This window comes from Hyperolius riggenbachi, chromosome 11 (genome assembly GCF_040937935.1).
Source record: "Hyperolius riggenbachi isolate aHypRig1 chromosome 11, aHypRig1.pri, whole genome shotgun sequence".
Classification (NCBI taxonomy): Eukaryota; Metazoa; Chordata; class Amphibia; order Anura; family Hyperoliidae; genus Hyperolius; species Hyperolius riggenbachi.
The window spans coordinates 42,231,552-42,250,012 of NC_090656.1; the positions used below are offsets into that span (position 1 = coordinate 42,231,552).

The following is an 18,461-nucleotide window of genomic DNA, read 5'->3' on the forward strand; positions in this document are numbered from 1 at the left end:
CTTAGTACACACCCCTTTCCTGACCATTTTTGCTGCCTACAATTCATCAGCCAATCAGAGGTTTGCATTGGGCTTCAGTTCAGTAATAAGTGGTGTGAATTTGGAGTGTGACAATATAAGGTGCTGGCACGATTATGGTAGCTGTACTTTTAAGCAGCAGCCTATTAGTTTAGTAATGCTTACAAACTTGACAGGTTCCCTTTAAAGAGAACCCGAGGTGTGTTTAAAGAATGTTATCTGCATCCAGAGGCTGGATCTGCCTATACAGCCCAGCCTCTGTTGCTATCCCAAACCCCACTAAGGTCCCCCTGCACTCTGCAATCCATCATTATTCACAGCCATGCTGTGAGGCTGTGTTTACATCTGTAGTGTCAGTCTCGGCTGCTCCCCTGCCTCTTGCATAGCTCTGGTCCCTGCCCCTGTCCCTTCCCTCCAATCAGCAGGGAGGGAAGGGATGCAGGCGGGGACTGGAGTTCTGCAGGAGGCGGGGAGAGCAGCAGACTGACACTATAGAGATAAACACAGCCAGCTCTGACAAGCTGTGTGTCAGCAGTGTGGCTGTGATTTATGAGTGATTGCAGAGTGGAGGGGGACCTTAGGGGGGTTTGGGATAGCAACAGAGGCTGAGCTGTATAGGCAGATCCAGCCTCTGTATGCAGATAATATTCTTCAAACCCACCTCGGGTTCTCTTTAAAGCCCAGTTGATGATCTTTTATGATGAGTTTTTTGGCGGTTATACTGCAGACATTCCCCAAAGTATTAAAGTGTAAGAACTGCCTTTTGCAAAGGCTCCCCTTATTTCTTCATTGTGATGACCCTTTCTGACACTGCAGCAATTTTGCCAAACTCGCTATTGCCTCTAGCATGATGGTAGAGAATGTGTCAGCGATGGGAGGAGCCCGGACAGCAGGCAAGATCTGCATCTGAGTATTGTTGCGAAGACCTCGGAGCCTCTACTCCTTAGTTTAGGTGGACTTGAGGTGCAACTCTTGGAAATAAGAAGTTAGATCAGGCATGGGCAAACTTGGCTTTTCAGCTGTTAAGGAACTACAAGTCCCACAATGCATTGCAGGAGTCTGACAGCCACAGTCATGACTCAAAGGCAAATGCATTTTGGGACTTGTAGTTATGTAACAGCTGGAGGGCTGAGTTTGCCCATGCCTGGGTTAGATTCTCTACTAGCCTTACAGCTGGAGATACTCCCTGTCTGGAGAAGGAAACAGAAATTCTTCCAAATGAGAATGTAATCGGCAATAAAAACCCAAGTGCTTCTATCTAGCAGTGAACAAAATATGAAAATTGTCATTGAAACAGGGAAAGAAAAGTACCATAGCCAGTGGCAGTCATAGCTAGCAGCTGGCAAATGAACTAACAGCAGTATGCTGTGATCGGGCCAGTCATTGCTTTGCCAGGTCTGTGATGATTTGCATGTCGGGAGAACATTTGCTAATCCTGAAATGTAACCCCTCCCACACCAGTCAAAGCTGGAATATGTTTTCCTTGCAGTTTGGCTTTGGTGTGTGAAAGGCATGACTTGTCTGTTTCTCTCAGTGATGCTGTACTGTGGTGGCTGTGTTACGGCAGGTCTTTTACCACAGGGCCATATTACAATTGCTCTTCAAACAAATTCCAAACTGTGGTGATTTTAGTTCGTTGGGCAGTCAAACATCACTCTTTTTCAGACTGCAATTATTAATGTTTACCAGTGTTGTATTGCGTTTTTACACAGACAGACATTAGGCATCATTTTTAGCGTGATGTGTTTATACTAGTAGTGTATATAGTACTAGGGTGGTACTACTTATAGGTAAAGATGGTCAATTTGTTCTACAGAAATTCTCCACGAGAACTCTTAGAGAAGCATGTGGTTGATTTGAAAGTCTCTGGCTGGTTGTGTTCAGGTGATATCTCCGTTTTGCTTTCCATTGTACAGTATAATCTCGTTATAGCAAACTGTGATATAGTAAACCTTGAGTATGTAAACTAAATGTCCAGGTCCCGGCCAAGCCCCATTATAAGAGCTGGAAATGTAAACCGGGTTATAATGGACCTTCTGTGAAAGTAAACCTGTTTGGTTTTTTTTATTGGCCCCTGCAGTATTCTGTATCCAGTTATAGTGGAAAGTGGGAGGGCACATGCGTCATACGTCAGTTGGAGAACCGTAAGCCGTTGGCAGCCGCTTGTAGCCTGCTTCCCATCTGCATGCTACTCTGGGCCTGTGTAGATAACCTCAAAAGTGACAGCCAGTGAAACCTATGCTTGCTGTGTAAGCTGCTGCCTGATTACTGAGGGAATTCATGTCATCTGGAGACTGTGACTTGCTTGTGCATGGCTGCAATGCTACAGTATCATCCAGGCTGCACAGAGGCACACTCTGTCAGTACTGTATCTGCATTAACTGGTCAAACCTATGCTTCCTGTGTAAGCTGCTGTTTGATTATTGCATGCAAATCCCTGCATATCGAGCACTCAGCATTTTGATCTAGCTTACACTGTCTGTGCTCGCTCACTGAAGCATTGAAAATAAGTGACTCCTAATTATTGATTGAAATAAGATACATTGCTGTAGTATACTTTATGCGCTAGAACAAGGGTAGGGAACCTATGGGCCGGGAGCCAGATGTGGGTCTTTTGATGGCTGCATCTGGCTCACATACAAATCAGTAGAGGTTGATTCACTAAGCTACAATGCTTACGCAGCGCAGCTTAGTGTGGCGGAGCAAGTAACATTTTCATAGTAGGAACGCTACTGCTGTAGCATGCACTACTAACTTATTCGCGCTACCCCAAAACGAACGGCCGCTCCAATTGTGCCACTCTGGATTCTGTCAGGTCCGGTGACTTTGTAGGACAAGATCCCCGCACTTTGATTGGGCCAATAGGCTGCCTGTCACTTGACAGGCAGCCTATTGAGCCAAAGTGCAGGGATCTCGTCCTACAAAGTAAATCAACCCCCAAGTCAAGCTAATTGTACAAGCTGTTAGTCGGTATTTCTCCTCTCTGGCTCTTGGGGAAATTGCTGTTGCTGCTAAAACCCAAGAAAAGCTGAAGACGTGTCTGACACTGCCTGGCGGATCAGCAGTATACACATCACTATGGCAACAGGGATATAAGCCCTACTGTCCTAGTTTGAACCATATTGTATGGCTCTCACAGAATTGCATTTTAAAATGTGGCATTTATGGCTCTCAGACAAAAAGGTTGCTGACCCCTGCGCTAGAATATGACTTTCTGATATAGTAAGTTACTTCACCAGGTTCATTGGCGTTTAATATAAAGAGGTTGTACTGTAATAAAGAAAAGCTAAAGGGAGACATGATTACAGAGTAACCAGCAACACCTGAAACAGTTGTAATTTTTATATCTTGTTGACCTTTCTTATTTAGAGATTTCCTGTGATGCAATAACGGAACTCCCCTGTGGAGGGCACCCTCAGTGCAGGCATTACTTGGCCAGTGTAATACTGGTTTCCAGAAATCTCTTATAAACAGTCAGTGTGTATGCAGGGATGGATAATTATATTGTCATTTCAACATAATCACCTTTCCTCGTTTTTTTTATTTAAATAAAGTGATGAATTCATAAGTTGAGCTGTTTTTGTTTTTCTTTCGAGGGTGACCTCTACTTTAAAAAATGGAAGAAGCAAAAGATTCCCAGGATGGAAGGACTGGGCTGCTTTGCATGCTATGCCAAATTATAGTGGCATGGCCAGGCTGCAAGAGGTGTGTCCAGTAATAGAGCGAGGCATTTCATTAAAGGAGAACTGTAGTGAGAGGTGTATGGAGGCTACCATGTTTATTTCCTGTTAAGCAATACCAGTTGCCTGGCTGTCCTGCTGATCCTCTGCATCTAATACTTTTAGCCACAGACCCTGAACAAGCATGCAGCAGATCAGGTGTTTGACATTATTGGCAGATCTGACAAGATACGCTGCATGCTTGTTTCTGGTGTTATTCAGACACTACCGCAGGCAGATGATCAGTAGGACTGCCAGGCAACTGGTACTGCTTAAAAGGAAATCAATATGGCTGCCTCCATGTACCTCTCACTACAGTTCGCCTTTAAAGCGGATCCGAGATGAAAAACTAAATATAACAAGTGACTTGTCTATCTTATCTAAAGTTTAGATAGTTTACACAGCAAATCTATCTTCAAACAGCTTCAACAGTATATTAATATTTTTTCCTGTGATACAATGGAAGCAGACATGTTTTCTGCTTGTCACTATTACACACACAGGCAAGCTTATCTGTATCTAGGCATGCTAATCTGCATATTCTGTGAAAACTCCACTCTTATTGCCTCCATTACACAGGCAACTGATCTGTATCTGCACTGCAGCTCTCAGATTGTGAAAACTCTGCCTCTGAAATCTATAGCTAGTAACACCTTTTTCACCTGCCCAGACTGAAATCCCACAATCCCTTGCAAGCGCCAAGGCACTCTGGAGAAGCTGTGGGTGTGGCTTGTTTAGTTTATATGAAATTAGGGTATTAAAACAAAACAAGTATTTGGCTTGAGGAATGCCCTATAAACTATATGTAAGGAACACAATTATGCAAGGAGTAAAAGTTCATCTCGGATCCACTTTAAGCCTGGTACACATTTTCAATTATGATTGGCCAATCACTGACCAATTTTACCACCTCCCTGTAGTATGAGGGTTTACCTGCACGATCTGCTTCTAGTATTCAGTATCTGATGACCCTCATACTACATTGGTCAGTGATCGGCCAACCATAATTGAAAGTGTGTACCAGGCTTAAGATTACTTGCTCAAAACCAATATGACTGATGACATAAAAATACTACCAACAGGCAAATATTGCCAATGATTGTTACCACCACTGCTTGAGGGTATCAATATGTCATCCCACGTTACCCCCTACTTGGCTGTAATGATTTCCCTACCACCAAAACCACCCACCCTTACTATTTGTGTGACTTTCATACACCCTTCCAATTGGTTTCTCATGGTGGGGTGTAAGAAAGCAGGAAAACCGCTGTAGCATACATTATCCTCCTGCCATGTTCATTCTAGGTTGGCGCATGTGATGTAATACAATAGCACTTGGGTGGACATGAGGAGGATTATGGGACAGTATGCAACAGTACATGTAAAATTGCCATTTCCTGCACATAGGCAGTAGAAGACGTATGGATCAGAGTGACAGGTTGACAACTCCTGCTGTAGATTAGTGTGTTTATGCTTGCCTTGCCACATAGCAGGAACTGCTACATTTTGTTTCATTTAGGAAGTAAAAACTCTATCTGGTGATCAATTAAAGTATAAAAATGTAATAACGGACCTCAACTGGATATCTTTTTGTGTTCTAATGGAAACTATGTTGCCACTAAAGTAAATATTCAGTGCAAATGAAGTTTGGTTTGAACTGAAGCTTGTATGGGGCAGAACACTAGGTACACGATTTGCGATTTTGCGTAGTGATTCCTGTTCAACAGAACAAGAATTACATAGCAATCGCCTCCAAAGTGCTGAAAAGCCCCCAAGTGTGAACCAGCCCCCTACCGTTCGAGACCAAGGTTTGAATTGCAGCCAGGACTAGATTTGCATGGACTTTGTATCTCCTCCCTTTGCTTGCATTTGTTTTTCTTTGCTCTCCAGTTTCCTCCCACATCCTAAATGCATACTTGTAACTTTTCTTCTGGTTCCCTAAAAATATTGTCTTGGACTGTCATAGGGATTTTAGAATTAACCAGTTTTTACAGCTCAAACCCACTAGCAGCCTTTTCTAATCGCTAGTGATTTGAAACCGCTCTAATGCAATTGGGGGATTTTTATAAAATCACATCCCTCAAGTGGAATTGCACCCATAGCATTACATTAGCAAGAGCTTTTCAAACCGTAAAGCGCTTCTAGTGGGTTCCAGACCTAAGATTGTGAGCTTCTTTGCGTGACAATGGCATTCATTGTTTACTGATGCACTGCAGAGGATGCCAGCATCTTATAACTGTATTGTAATAGTCTTCTAGACAACAAAAAGTGTCTAGCTCACATAATGTATACTCCTACCTGGAAGGTGTGGCTGCTCGCATGTGGTTAACTCATGTAATACATATGCCTACAAGGAAGGTGTGGCATGCTCCTCCCTTGTAGGAGTAGGCATTACATGAGCTAAACCACATGGGAGCAGCCACGTCTTTCTTGTAGGAGTAGGCATTACATGAGCTAAAAAAAAAAAAAAAAAAAAAGGCGTGGCTGCAACCATGTGGTTTAGCTCATGTAATGTGTTCCTAAACCTTGAGCTGCTTGTGGTTTTCCTTGAAGAAAATCTACCAGGACTTCTTACAGAACTTCGCTTGGTTAACATCTTTACTTGACATTTTTCCATTTATATTAACAGATCAGAACTTGAAAAGCACAGGTACAACACGTACGTATTTACATTAATGTTTAAATTTACAGCACATTCATCAATAGAAATGGTGTTTCTTCATCAGTAGTTTAAAGATGAACAAGTTGTGAAAATGTCAGCTGCTAAAGAGACCCACTCAGAAGTAGAATCCCACTCTTATCTCTGTAAAGTTTCATCTCTTATATGGGACTTTACATCTTTAACAGATTTTGCCTGGCAGGGAGCAGGAGCTGATCCCATTAGGTGACATTCCTGGACTGCACAGATGCATGCCAACTGTGTTTCTATGCAGGAGGATGATGAGTGACTTGTGCGTGATGTCAGGTGGGGAGCAGTGCAAACAAAGGGGTGGGAGGGCGGGGTGAGTAGATCAGCCAGGTGTATCACTCGCAGGTTGGGGGCTGCTGCACACACTTGATTATTGGCTGAGGTGATCATGAAGGGCTGCCTCAGCCGACATAAGTCAGGGGTGTGTATGGGCCTACAAAGAGCTGTTTGAGTTATACTGCCTCTTGAGATGTGACTTATAAGGCCAATTTACACCAAGGCGATTATTGGGCGTTTACTGCTAATTGCCAGTGATTGTTAGTGCTTTTTAAAGCGCTAGTGGAATTTTAAGTATATGGCAGTGATCTCACTGCCGTGATTGCTGTCGATTCATGATTAGTGCAAAACGCACTACATACAGCTTTTGTTTTTTTTAGCGATTGCAATGTATTTCAATCATGGTTGCTAAAAAATTATGAAAATGTCCAGTAAAGAATACATATTAATCACGTAAAAATTGCCCACACAAAATGCTATCACTAATTGCTAGTGTTTTGTGATCTCAAGTGTGAACACGGCCCTTAGCACTCAGTGTAGCATGGAGAATAGCGATGGTCAATGAGATACAAATCATTCTGGATTGGTACAGAACTAGGAAAATCTTACATACAAATGTATACTGCTTGAAAATGCACCAATCTAATTCTGCCAAGATGGAATTTGATTGGTGCATTTTCAAGTTGCACAACTTAAAGAACTTCTGAGACAAAAGAATTGGAATCTACAAGTTTTATAAAATAAACTGAAATGGGAATAGATAATGAGAAACAGGTATCCCAAGCAGATGATGCTTTACAATTGGATATGTTTAGAAGAGGGATAGTCAATGAGATGCAATTTTATGCAGCCTGGAAATGGATCAATCGACTTACGGTAGTTGAATTGTATTTGATTGGTCCATTTCCACAGACTTCTTAGCACATCACTGACCATCACTACATGGGCCCATTTGGGATTGGATCTCTTTGAGCAGCTTGACTTTTCCTTGCTCTTCTCCAAGGCATCGTGGCAAATGTAGATCAGGGACACAAAACTGCTTCTTGGCCCCACACATTTTGGATAGAGGAGGCTGACAAGTGCAACATACACAAGGACATCGCCCAAGCATTCTGGGCGGCAGGGACAGGTTTACAACAATCTGGAAGTTGCTATAAAAAGTATAACATATATAAAAAGAAAAAAAAAAACCTGTTGAAATGAATAAACATAACCATGTAACACTTAGTTTTCTGCATCAGGGAGCAGCTAATATGCAGCTCCCAGTACCTGACACAGTCCCAAATTCTGTATTTCTTCTACATCTCACGCTTTTGCTACATCTTGCTGATTATTCATACTACAGAAGCTGGGAGGCCTCTACACTACCAGCAGAATGAAGCGTGAGTGGTGTTCCCTTGTTCAGACCAGGCCAGCCATGACAGGTTGAGAAGTGTCCAAACGCAGGGATAAGACAGGTACATGGCACTAACAAACGGGGGAAGTATCCCAAACAAGGGAGTACACAGAATCCACTGATGCTATGCAGCATTTAAGATACAAACAGTACATCATGGCTTTAGTTCATTCTAAACACACCTATGTTACTAAAAGTGGAAGCAAAAGTTTCTTCTCTGCTCCAATGCATTTGTCACACTAGTAGAACTACCCAGAGACTGTCTAACCTAGAACTGAACACAACTGTAAACAATGCTCAATTCCACCTCAAGCAATAAGTATGTTAACATGCTTGAAGGACAACTAAACCAAGATTAAAAAAAGAATACAAATACTCCCTTAAAGGAAAGGTGTGAGGGGGGGGGGGAATTCTCTGGGGCTTTCTCCACCCCCTGGTAGCCTATGTGTCTCCCACCGCAACTCCGGTGTCCCGAAATCCCCTCCGTTGCAGATGCTAACCTCACGCAGTACTTCACACTCACGTGGTCTGGAGCGTTCTGTGCAGATCACGAGTGATGCAGCCTGCAAAAGATGCCAACCTGGCAAGGTCAGCATCTGCAATGGAGGGGAACCCCAGACACTGGAGTAGCAGCCAGGGACACAGGCTGCCAGATGGATTTTTATTTTTTTTCCTGCTCACACCTTCCCTTTAAGAAGGAAGGCTCCAGATCCCACAGAGCCTTCCCAGTCCTCTATGTCCTTATTCCACCGCTTTCCCCCAGGGAAGTAGTACTGACGAGAACAGCGATGGGCAAACTACAGCCCGTGTGCGCTTGTTCTCGGGATTCCTCCCTTCAGAGTTGTGAGCGGGAAGCAGGTAATTTGAAACTCACCTCACAACCAAACACGAGCATATTATACGCTGGCACCTCCTGTCATGTGACGCTGTGTTGCCATGGAGACACGACGCGGTAGTCGTCAAGCAAGATGAGTTTCAAATTCCCTGCCACCCGCTCACAACTCTGCAGGGGGAGGGGTGGAATTTAAGGAATGCAGCCCAGGTTGCTTAACCTCTTGAGGGTCACAGGCTTACATCCCCTAGTGACCAGGCGATTTTTTACAATTCAGGCCACTGCAGCTTTAATAGCTCGCTGCAGAGCCATAAAAAAAAAAAAACTTTGCACACAAATGAATCTTGTCCCCTTTTCTTGCTACCAACAGAGCTTTCTGTTAGTGGCATCTGATTGCTGCTGTGACTGGGGTTTTTTTTTTATTTACCTCCCTGGCGGTAAACCAGACAGTGTTGAGCTAGCCGCTGCAGGGGATCACATGGCCCCGGGAGGATTTTTTAAAAAAAGTGTTTTATTTTGTTAAGCTAGCGATTCGCTAGCTAACCATGTGGCCCAAGTCTCTCCAGTCCCCACCGATCGCCACCGTTATACATACCACCCAGGGATCCCGCTATGGCGCAGCCTCCCAATCAGCTCCAGGCTTCGCTATGGGGAGGATCGGGACTGCGCATGACATCATGTCCGATTGTCACCATAGCGATGAGTGAAGCTAAATGAAGAAGCTGCTGCTCTCGCGGGATCGCAGATAGGTAAATATAGCCGGCGGCTATCGGGGGGCTCAGAGAGGTGGGGGGGGGGGGGGGGACTTGGGACACAAAGTTAGCTAGCCTAGTGCTAACGAACAAAAATTTTGTATTAACAAAAAAAATCCCTCCCGCGGACACAGCCACTGCAACTGTGTACCGCCAGGAAGGTTAAATAAAAATCTCTATTTTATTTAAATTTAGGCGTCCCCCTCGCTCCTAAGATCCAATCATAGAGGTCGCCTCTCATAGGCACCAGCCTATGGTAGGGATCAGTTTCCCTGACTCGCCTGGGGACAGCTCAGTGACTGAACTGTCCCCCGTACAGCACTGCAGTAGATCGCAGCGCTGTACATGTAAATGTATTTTTTGTTTTGTAACAGCCCGCTAGCCGCGATCGTGGACAAGTAGGCCGATTGCTGCAGCTGCCTCTCTCCCCCTGTAGGAAACGGTCATTGCTTCTACCCTGCAAATCTCATGCACTGCGAGATAACGCAATCCTGGGGGCAGTCCCAGGAGAGCCACTCTGCAGCCGCAATTCTGGGTGAAGTGGTTGCAGAATGGTTAAAGTTTGCCCAGTCCTGGACTAGAATGTTAGAATACACCTTTAGGACTCCTAGGAAGGCTTCAGAAGCAGTACTGCGTAAGCACTTGCTCATCGGCACACATGTCATTGATGATGCTCCCGTAGTTGGGAGCGCTCTGGGCATACGCACTACAAGTTGTCGTGTAGTACACATGCGCAGTAGTGTGCGACTTACAGGGGGGTTTTTTTCTTACAAGGGAGAGGTGGGCATGAGGACTGCTGCTCATACATCAGTCTTCGGAAGCACTTGGGGATGTGCTTCTGAAGCCTTCTGAGCAGTACTAAAGGCACCAATTTTGAGCAGGGGGCAGTGGGGGAAGACAGAGAGAATCGGGAAGGCTCTGTGGGATCTACAGCCTTTACTCTCCTTAAGTGAATTTTTTTTTCTAGGTCACTTTAGGGTTACGTTAAAGCGCTATTACAGTCTGGTAGGGCTGAACGATTTATCGATTTTAAATCGAAATCGCGATCATGGAAATGACCATTCCGTGATCACCAAAGCGGCGGTTTTTCACGATTTCCTGTGGAGCTGCGCCCTCCCGATGTGCTGTAGTAAATGGCCAGCAGTGCCCTTCTCCCGCTGTGCACAGCTCTGTGTTATAATAGCAGCAGCTCATAATGCACGCAGCGACTCTCTTATCTCTCCTTATGCCTCCTCCTCCTACGTCATCAGCCAAGTGGCAAGCATGACCCAGCAGCAGACACATTAATTTGCTCCACCGATTGTTGATTCTGCGTCTCTGCAGACCACAGGGAGAGACAACAGCTATTTAGTTAAACCAGGCTAGTGTCTGGTTTGACTTTCCTCCCCCTTATTCAGCAGCTGCCCTGGCTAGCAAGGAGCAGAGAAGGAATCCCCTCCCTCCTTCCCCCTTCCAGAAGTCGTCACTGCCCGAAGTGCAGGAGGAGAGAGCACATGGATCAGCAAGAGGGGGTCAGGGGATTCAATTAACAAGGTGTGTGTGTCAGTGAGAGAGTGTGTGAGTTGCAGGATGTGTGTATCAGTGAGAGTGAGTGTGAGTTGCAGGATGTGTGTATCAGTGAGAGTGAGTGAGTGTGAGTTGCAGGATGTGTGTATCAGTGAGAGCTGGAGAAGTGTATGTATCAGCGAGTGTATCTGTGTAACCCCCCCCCCCCCCCCACAGCTTACCTTTACCCTACCAGTACCTACCCCACGCCTAACATTAACTGACTCCACCGCCACTGTGGCATGACTCATATCTCCTCCAACCCCCCCAATATGTGCCGCATGGAAAAACAAGGGGCAGGTGCCATGATATCCTCCCCCCCCCTTCTCTGCCAGTCCTCATTGACCCTCAACGTGGTTTAGTTTTGGCCCCCTGTTTATTTGATTTTGACACCCTGGTCTAGTGCATCTTCAGCTGGGCGAGCGGCAGGCCTATTAGTAGTATACGGCAGACCTATATTAGTAGTATAGGTACTACTAATAGCATAGGTACTACTCTTCAATACCTTATGCATTACCTCTGGCTTATTATGAGAGTAGAGACTGTTTTTAACACTATCATATACAGTGATTGTGTGAATGTATATGAGGCTTAAACTATAATGACTCATAAATCATAGCGCCAGGTTTACTCTGTTTGCTGTCACTCCTCCTCCTGACAGCTATACCCCCCCCCCCCCCCGGCACCTTTTTTATACAGAGGTAGTCGGGATGAGGCACATGCTGAAGCTTGATTTGAAGAAAATCGTGAATCAAATCGAAATCGCAATTTCTGACAGAAATCGTGCAATTCAATCTTTTCCTAAAATCGTTCAGGCCTACAGTCTGGCATAGTATTCAGCTAAAGCTCATTCACCCTACTCTTTATTGCCTATACAATTATCCTATTTGCTTTTGTCCCAAAGTACTGTCATTTTGTATAAAAATCACAAGTCTTCCCAGCACAGAATACAGAAGGGCTGGCAACTGCCATGACAATGGATGTATTATATCAAATTCATTCAGAAAAATAAACCCATTTCTACTACACTTTCTCACCTTTACCAACTGCAAATATCAAGCAAAACAATTGGGTAGCATTGCGGCAGTGAAGCATGTAACTGATAAGCTTCTGAGCAAAGTGAAACACAGTCTATTAAACCTTCTCAGTGACTATTTTGCAAATCCTCATCATTTTTCTAGCAGTTCTTATGGTGTGGGTAACATATTGGAGCAGAGAGAATATTATAGTTCCACTTCAATCTTTAATTTCCTCCATTGGTTTGCATGTTAGAAGAATTTTTGTTCTTCATTGTGATGATCTGATTACTCAGTTGCATCTGTACAAGTCACCTCTATAAATTAAAAAAACGAAACAAAAAAAAACAGGTCTTACAAGTCTTGGGTAGAGATCTGGTAACAAAGCTGCTAATCCCTACCTGCCTGGAACAGAATCTCAGAAACCTACCCAGTTATATCAAATTTTAACCATTGTAAAGCACTCTCCAAGTCTATAAACCACGACTATGCACACAATACAAAAACTGTACAGTAAATATCTGCATATTGTATGAATCCTGTCTTGTTTTTTTTTTTTTTTAACCAAAGGTTCTTTGGAATTAATATAAATTAAGACCTAGTGGTTGATTAACTTATCACAATTAACTTGGAATCCACAGTTTATAAGTAAAACTACTGACCAGCAGAAGGCCACGTGAATAGAAAACATTGGTCAAATACTGTATTTTGTCTGGCAAAAATAGACACTTTGCAGTATGGTACAATAAGTTAGTTTGTTTTTGCAAATAAAACGATGCATTAACTTTAGTGCAAACCCTTTTTCCAGAACCAAATGGAGAAAAACAGTGTCAAAATTACATTTTTAGGTGTCATGAGGCAAGGTTAAATTTACTGCGACTGGCCCCACAGCAGTTGTGGTTTCTTCAAAGAGGGCGGCGATGCTGCCAAAGTGGGCGGAGCACATTGGAAGTGACGCCCCGATGCTACAGGTACCCTAAGGGATCAAAGCTGAATATAAGCTCTGCGACCGGATCGCGTCTACGGTCAACTGCCAATACAGCACATGGGAGTTCCTTCTTGTTCAACCACTCCTATAAAATATGGCCATTTCCATCAAATGAAGCAGATATAAAAAGTTTTGTGAGATTTCCTTTGTATACTGTATCTCATTTAAAAAAAAGAAAGCCAAGAAAATCCTCCTGCGTTCATTCCACCGTTGTCATGAGATGTGAGAAATTTGACGGACTCGAGTTTTAATTTCTTGTCGACAGAGTGGACAGGTCTCCAACTGCAGAGCACACTCCATGCAGAGATCACTAGAGGGACAGAGAGAGAGAGGAATCTTATGATCTGCTACCCAAGAATTTACACTTCAGCAACTTAAAGCATTACTAAAGCCAAAGTAAAGCTGACCATACATTACTCGATTTACGGCATCGACATCCAGCCGATTCAATCATAATGATCAAAATCTGGCAGAGATCGGTGGTACAACATGGTCTTCCCAATCGATAGTTTGAAATGATTGTTCCTCCAGACCGTTTTGTTAGGTTTCGTGTGGCCATGACTACATATCATGACTATATATCCCTACTGCAGCTCCTTTGAGGCGATTGGCGATGCTTAATACAGTTCCCCAACCCTGTCCTCAAGGCCCACCAACAGTATGTTTTGCAGGAAACCACAAACATTCAATGGTGGAGTAATCAGTGTTGCAGCAGAGCTGATTAACTGCATACAGTCAAAAATGGCGCAGAGTAAAAAATGGCGCACCGTTCTGCCGATCATAAAACGCTATTTACCATTTTAATGTAAATACATTAAAAGGGTAAATAGCGTTTTATAAAACAGCGGACCTCTGCAGCTTTATACAAAACATGCAGTGTTGGTGGGCCTTGAGGACAGGGTTGGGAAACACTGCTTTAGTAAATCCAGATCAACAGGCCATTGTTAAATATCTGCCATAACTCGGGACTTAAATACAGGTCACTCAGCTGTCTGATTTTATTGCTGTATTCACACCCATGTTAGTATTTACTGTATATAGCGCTGACATCCTCCCTTGCACTTTACAGAGTATACAGTCCTATATCTCTATCTCTCTATATCTCGATATATCTATCACTCTATCTATCTATCTATATCTCTCAATCATAGTCTAGGGTCTTTTTCTTTTTTTTTTAGGGAGAAGCCAATTAACTTTCTGTATATTTTTGGGATGTGAAGGGAAACTGGAGTGCCCAGGGGAAACCAATGGGGGGGGGGGGGGGGGGGGGGGGGGGGAGGGACATACAAACTCCATGCAGATAGTGCCCTGACTGGGACTCGAAACAGGGACCTACCGCTGCAAGGCAAGAGAGCTACGCACTATGTGCTGCCCATGTTTTGCTGTCTGAACCATACACTACACTACTGTCTCCCTTCTGGTCAACATCTCTCTTTCCTCCAGGGTCTGTTTTTTTTTTTCCTCAGACTGTCCTAGGATAACATCAGTATGAGGCCATGGCTTACCTGTGCCCACAAGGCTTCAGTTCCGTGTCTGCTACCTCATCACAGCATAACGTACAGCAGTTTTCTCGGATGCTGACTTGTTTTAACAAAGCTAAGCGTCTGTGTCTAAATAAAACAGAATATAGTATTACTTTAAGTGCAATTAATGCATCCCCAACTATTTCCAGTACTTATACATAAGACATAAAAAAATAAAACGTATTTTATAAAGGCAGCAGAAACTAGTAAAAAGTTATGTATACATGGTAAATTACTTGCACAAAATGACAATAATTTTGGGTGGCTATTTATAAGTGACTCATACAGACAGATACGCTAATGGACAGAGGAGGTGGGAGGGTGAGCAAAAGGCAACTACAGCAGCTGAACATTTTTCAATTTTGGGGATTGCTATAGAAGTGGAAGTGTAGTTTAAAGTTCATCTTTAGGAAACACAAGCAAATTAACATGCTTTGAAGAAACAGAATACTGTCCTCACTAAAGGGAACCTGTGATGCGAGAGGGATATGGAGGCTGCCACATTTATTTACTCTTAAACAACGCAAATTGCCTGGCTGCCCTGCTGATCCTCTGCCTGTACAGATAGCCGTACATCAGGTGGCTTGACAGCTGATCGACCATCCGATTCAATTATTGTAAATGAATCTGTTGAAAATCTGTGCCGCCAAATGCATGCCCAACAGACAATGCGACCTATTTTGGGAAATTGGTTGCACAAGTTGATCGTGCATGCTGCAAGATGTTGGGGCGACTTGCTCGATATTGTGCGCAGTGGTAATGGCATGCAATTTCAGGACGATAGACGAACCCAATGAAACCCCCAGCGCTCTCCCCCCAATGTTAAGTGCCCCCTGGTGCCCAGTGCAAGTTATACATTACCTGTCCATGGCCTCCGCTTGTCCTCTGGGGGCACTCTGCTCTCCCTTACACACTATCCCCACGTGGTTGCCTAGTAAGGGCGCACGTATGACGTCATATGTTACACATGTGGCCACGTTACTAGGCAACCACGTGGCGCACAGAGCCAGGAGGCCGCGGACAGATAATGTGTATAACTGCACTGGGCACTGGGGGAGGGACATATAACATTAGGGGGATAGCGTCGGGGCAGTGAGGGGGTCGGACACGGCGGCACAAGGTCGATTCCGGATCAATTTCAGCAGGAAATGGATCGTGAATCAGCCTGTGGTGTATAGGCAGTCAACAGATCGCTCTCTAATCAGATTCGATTAGAGAGAGATTTGTCTCTTGTTTGAATCTGCCCATCATCGCAAGATGTATGGCTACCTTAATACTTTTAGCCTTAGAACTTAATGCAGTGATCCCCAACCCTGTCCTCAAGGCCCACCAACGGTGCATATTTTGTGGATATCCAGAGAGGTGGTTAATCAGCAATGCTAAAGCACTAATAATCTCACCTGTAAATGTTTGTGGTTTCCTGCAAAACCTGCACTGTTTGTGGGCCTTGAGGACAGTGTTGGGGAACTCTGCCTTAAAGTGTACCAGAGCTCAGTATAAGTAAAAAATATATATATATACATACCTAAGGCTTCCTCCAGCCCCATCCGGCTGCTCCCACGCCGCCGTCTTCCGATGTCTGCAGCGCCGGTACCGGCCACTACAATCTACCTATCGCTACATATCCGCCATCTACTTGCCGGCCACTACACTCTACCTATCGCTATGTGTCGGCCATCTACTTGCCAGTAAGAGCCAGTCTGACATAAGGAAAGTACACCCTCTACATATCTCTCCAGCAGCCACTGGAGATACGGACAGAGCGCACTTCTCCTGCGTAGACTGGAGCCGACTGACGGAAGTGCAGGACCCGGTACCGGCGCTGCAGACATTGGTGGACGGTGGCGTGGGAGCGATCCGAGCGGATGGGGCTGGAGGAAGCACCAGGTATGTATACATTTTACTTATGCTCTGAGTACCTTTAAGCAAGCATGCAGCAGCTTAGGTGTGTGATTCAGACACTAGTGATGCCAGAAAGATAAGCAGGACAGCCAGGAAACTGGTATTCTTTAAAAGAAAATAAATATGGCAGCCTCCATATCCCTCATTTCAGGTTGCCTTTCTCATGGTCCCTGGTCATCCTTTCTTTAATCTACACCCTTCTTCCCCACATGGAAAATGGTAAGAGGGTGGTGGCCAAGTCAATCAAAAGCAGTTGAGTTTACCTTTCCATGACTTCCATTACCAGAAGAAACAGGACACAGAGACCTTCCTAGTGAAGGCAATACCTCTTCATCAATGGAAGCCCTACTGAATACTAACACTCATGGTTTTTCCCTATAAGTGTATTTTTGTTGAATATTTCCAGACTTTTGCAGGAAGCTATTTACACAAAGAATAGATTTAAAGAACTGGAGTGACTGTTCTGGAGGCTTCCAGTCTGGGGATCTGGAAATAGCAAGCCGATGCTTAACCCAAAGTGCCCCGGGACTGGATTGCTTGCAAGAATGTGAACATCACTTCATATATTCCATGTTTTTAGTGAATAACAGACAAAGCGCAAAGCTGGGCACCAAGTGTAAATCTGAGACGTTTATAAAGCTCCTACCTTGGCAAAATGACCTTCTCTTCTGGAGCCAGGACAGCATACTCATTAAAAGTGCTAAATTTGTTTGCAGGAGGATACTTAAAGGGCTTGGCTCCAAAATTAAACTCACACTGCTGGTAAGACATGAAACTCGCTGCAGCAAAAAATCCAGACCTAGAGAGAAAAGCAGCTCTGTGTTAGTGGAGAAACATCCCACCCAATAAAAACAAGTTCTAAAAACATCCGACACTTACGTTGCAGAAGAAAAAACTTGCTTCTCAGGGGGAAGCTGGTTTCCATTTAAGGAGAAAATCATCAACTTTTTGTGTAGATCCAACAAAAAGCCAACAGTATCACCTGAAACAAGGAAAGAGTTAAATCCAGGTACTAAGACTCATTTATATATTATTATTTATATAGCGCCGACATAATCCATAGTGCTGTACAGAGTAAGTTGTCTTGTCATTTAACTTGCCTTCAGAGCAGCTCACAATCTAATACCTACCATAGTCATATGCAGGGCCACCTACAGGGCATCACAGGGATGACTGGAGCATGGGGCCAGAGTGTGTCTGGGGGCCAGCGAACAGTGTCTCGCAGACGGGCTCCATCCGTTAGAAAAAAACACTGCCACCACAACCACTAGAAAATGGTCACCGGACAATATTCATTACTGGCCCCAGGAACATGGCCACTGCCACTATAAAGAATTGTGTTTCTTTCATCATTTATGACAGCTAGCTCAGCTTAGCATCAGGTTGCTATCCTCAGTAAGCTCTTAATACAATCATTAAATGCACAAGTCATTCATTGCTCATCTAGTCAATTAATGAGGGTGATCTATTATAATTTTTCTATTTATATATTTATTGAATCATGCACTTTATTTTATGCATTAAAGTTATTTATTTACGGTTGGCTGTTTATTTACGTGGGCAGAAGGGTGATGTATTGAATCCCTGGGGCTCAAGAGTTACTGCTGTCCACTGCAATCTAGATATCACTACCTGCTGGCAATTTCAATCTACTCACCGGCCACTACAATCTACCTATCGCTACGTGTCGGCCATCTACTTGCCAGCCACTACAATCTTCCTATCGCTACTTGCCAGCCTCTACAATCTACCTATCGCTACGTGTCAGCCATCTACTTGCCGGCCACTACAATCTACCTATTGCT

The 18,461-nt window shown here is 44.1% G+C and overlaps 1 protein-coding gene across 3 annotated transcripts in view; it reads right to left on the reverse strand.

The window, feature by feature from the left end:
- Window positions 1–11,397: 11,397 nt before the first annotated feature.
- Window positions 11,398–18,461, reverse strand: part of RSPRY1 (ring finger and SPRY domain containing 1) — a 69,542-nt gene continuing 62,478 nt past the window's right edge. For all 3 annotated transcript variants that reach the window (XM_068260694.1, XM_068260696.1, XM_068260695.1), the window contains exons 12-15: window positions 17,536–17,638; window positions 17,303–17,455; window positions 14,737–14,841; window positions 11,398–13,541 (exon numbers count right to left, since the gene is read on the reverse strand). In XM_068260694.1, the coding sequence (XP_068116795.1) occupies window positions 13,445–13,541; window positions 14,737–14,841; window positions 17,303–17,455; window positions 17,536–17,638 (458 nt within the window). In that variant the 3' untranslated portion in view covers window positions 11,398–13,444. The remainder of the gene's footprint in view (window positions 13,542–14,736; window positions 14,842–17,302; window positions 17,456–17,535; window positions 17,639–18,461) is intronic.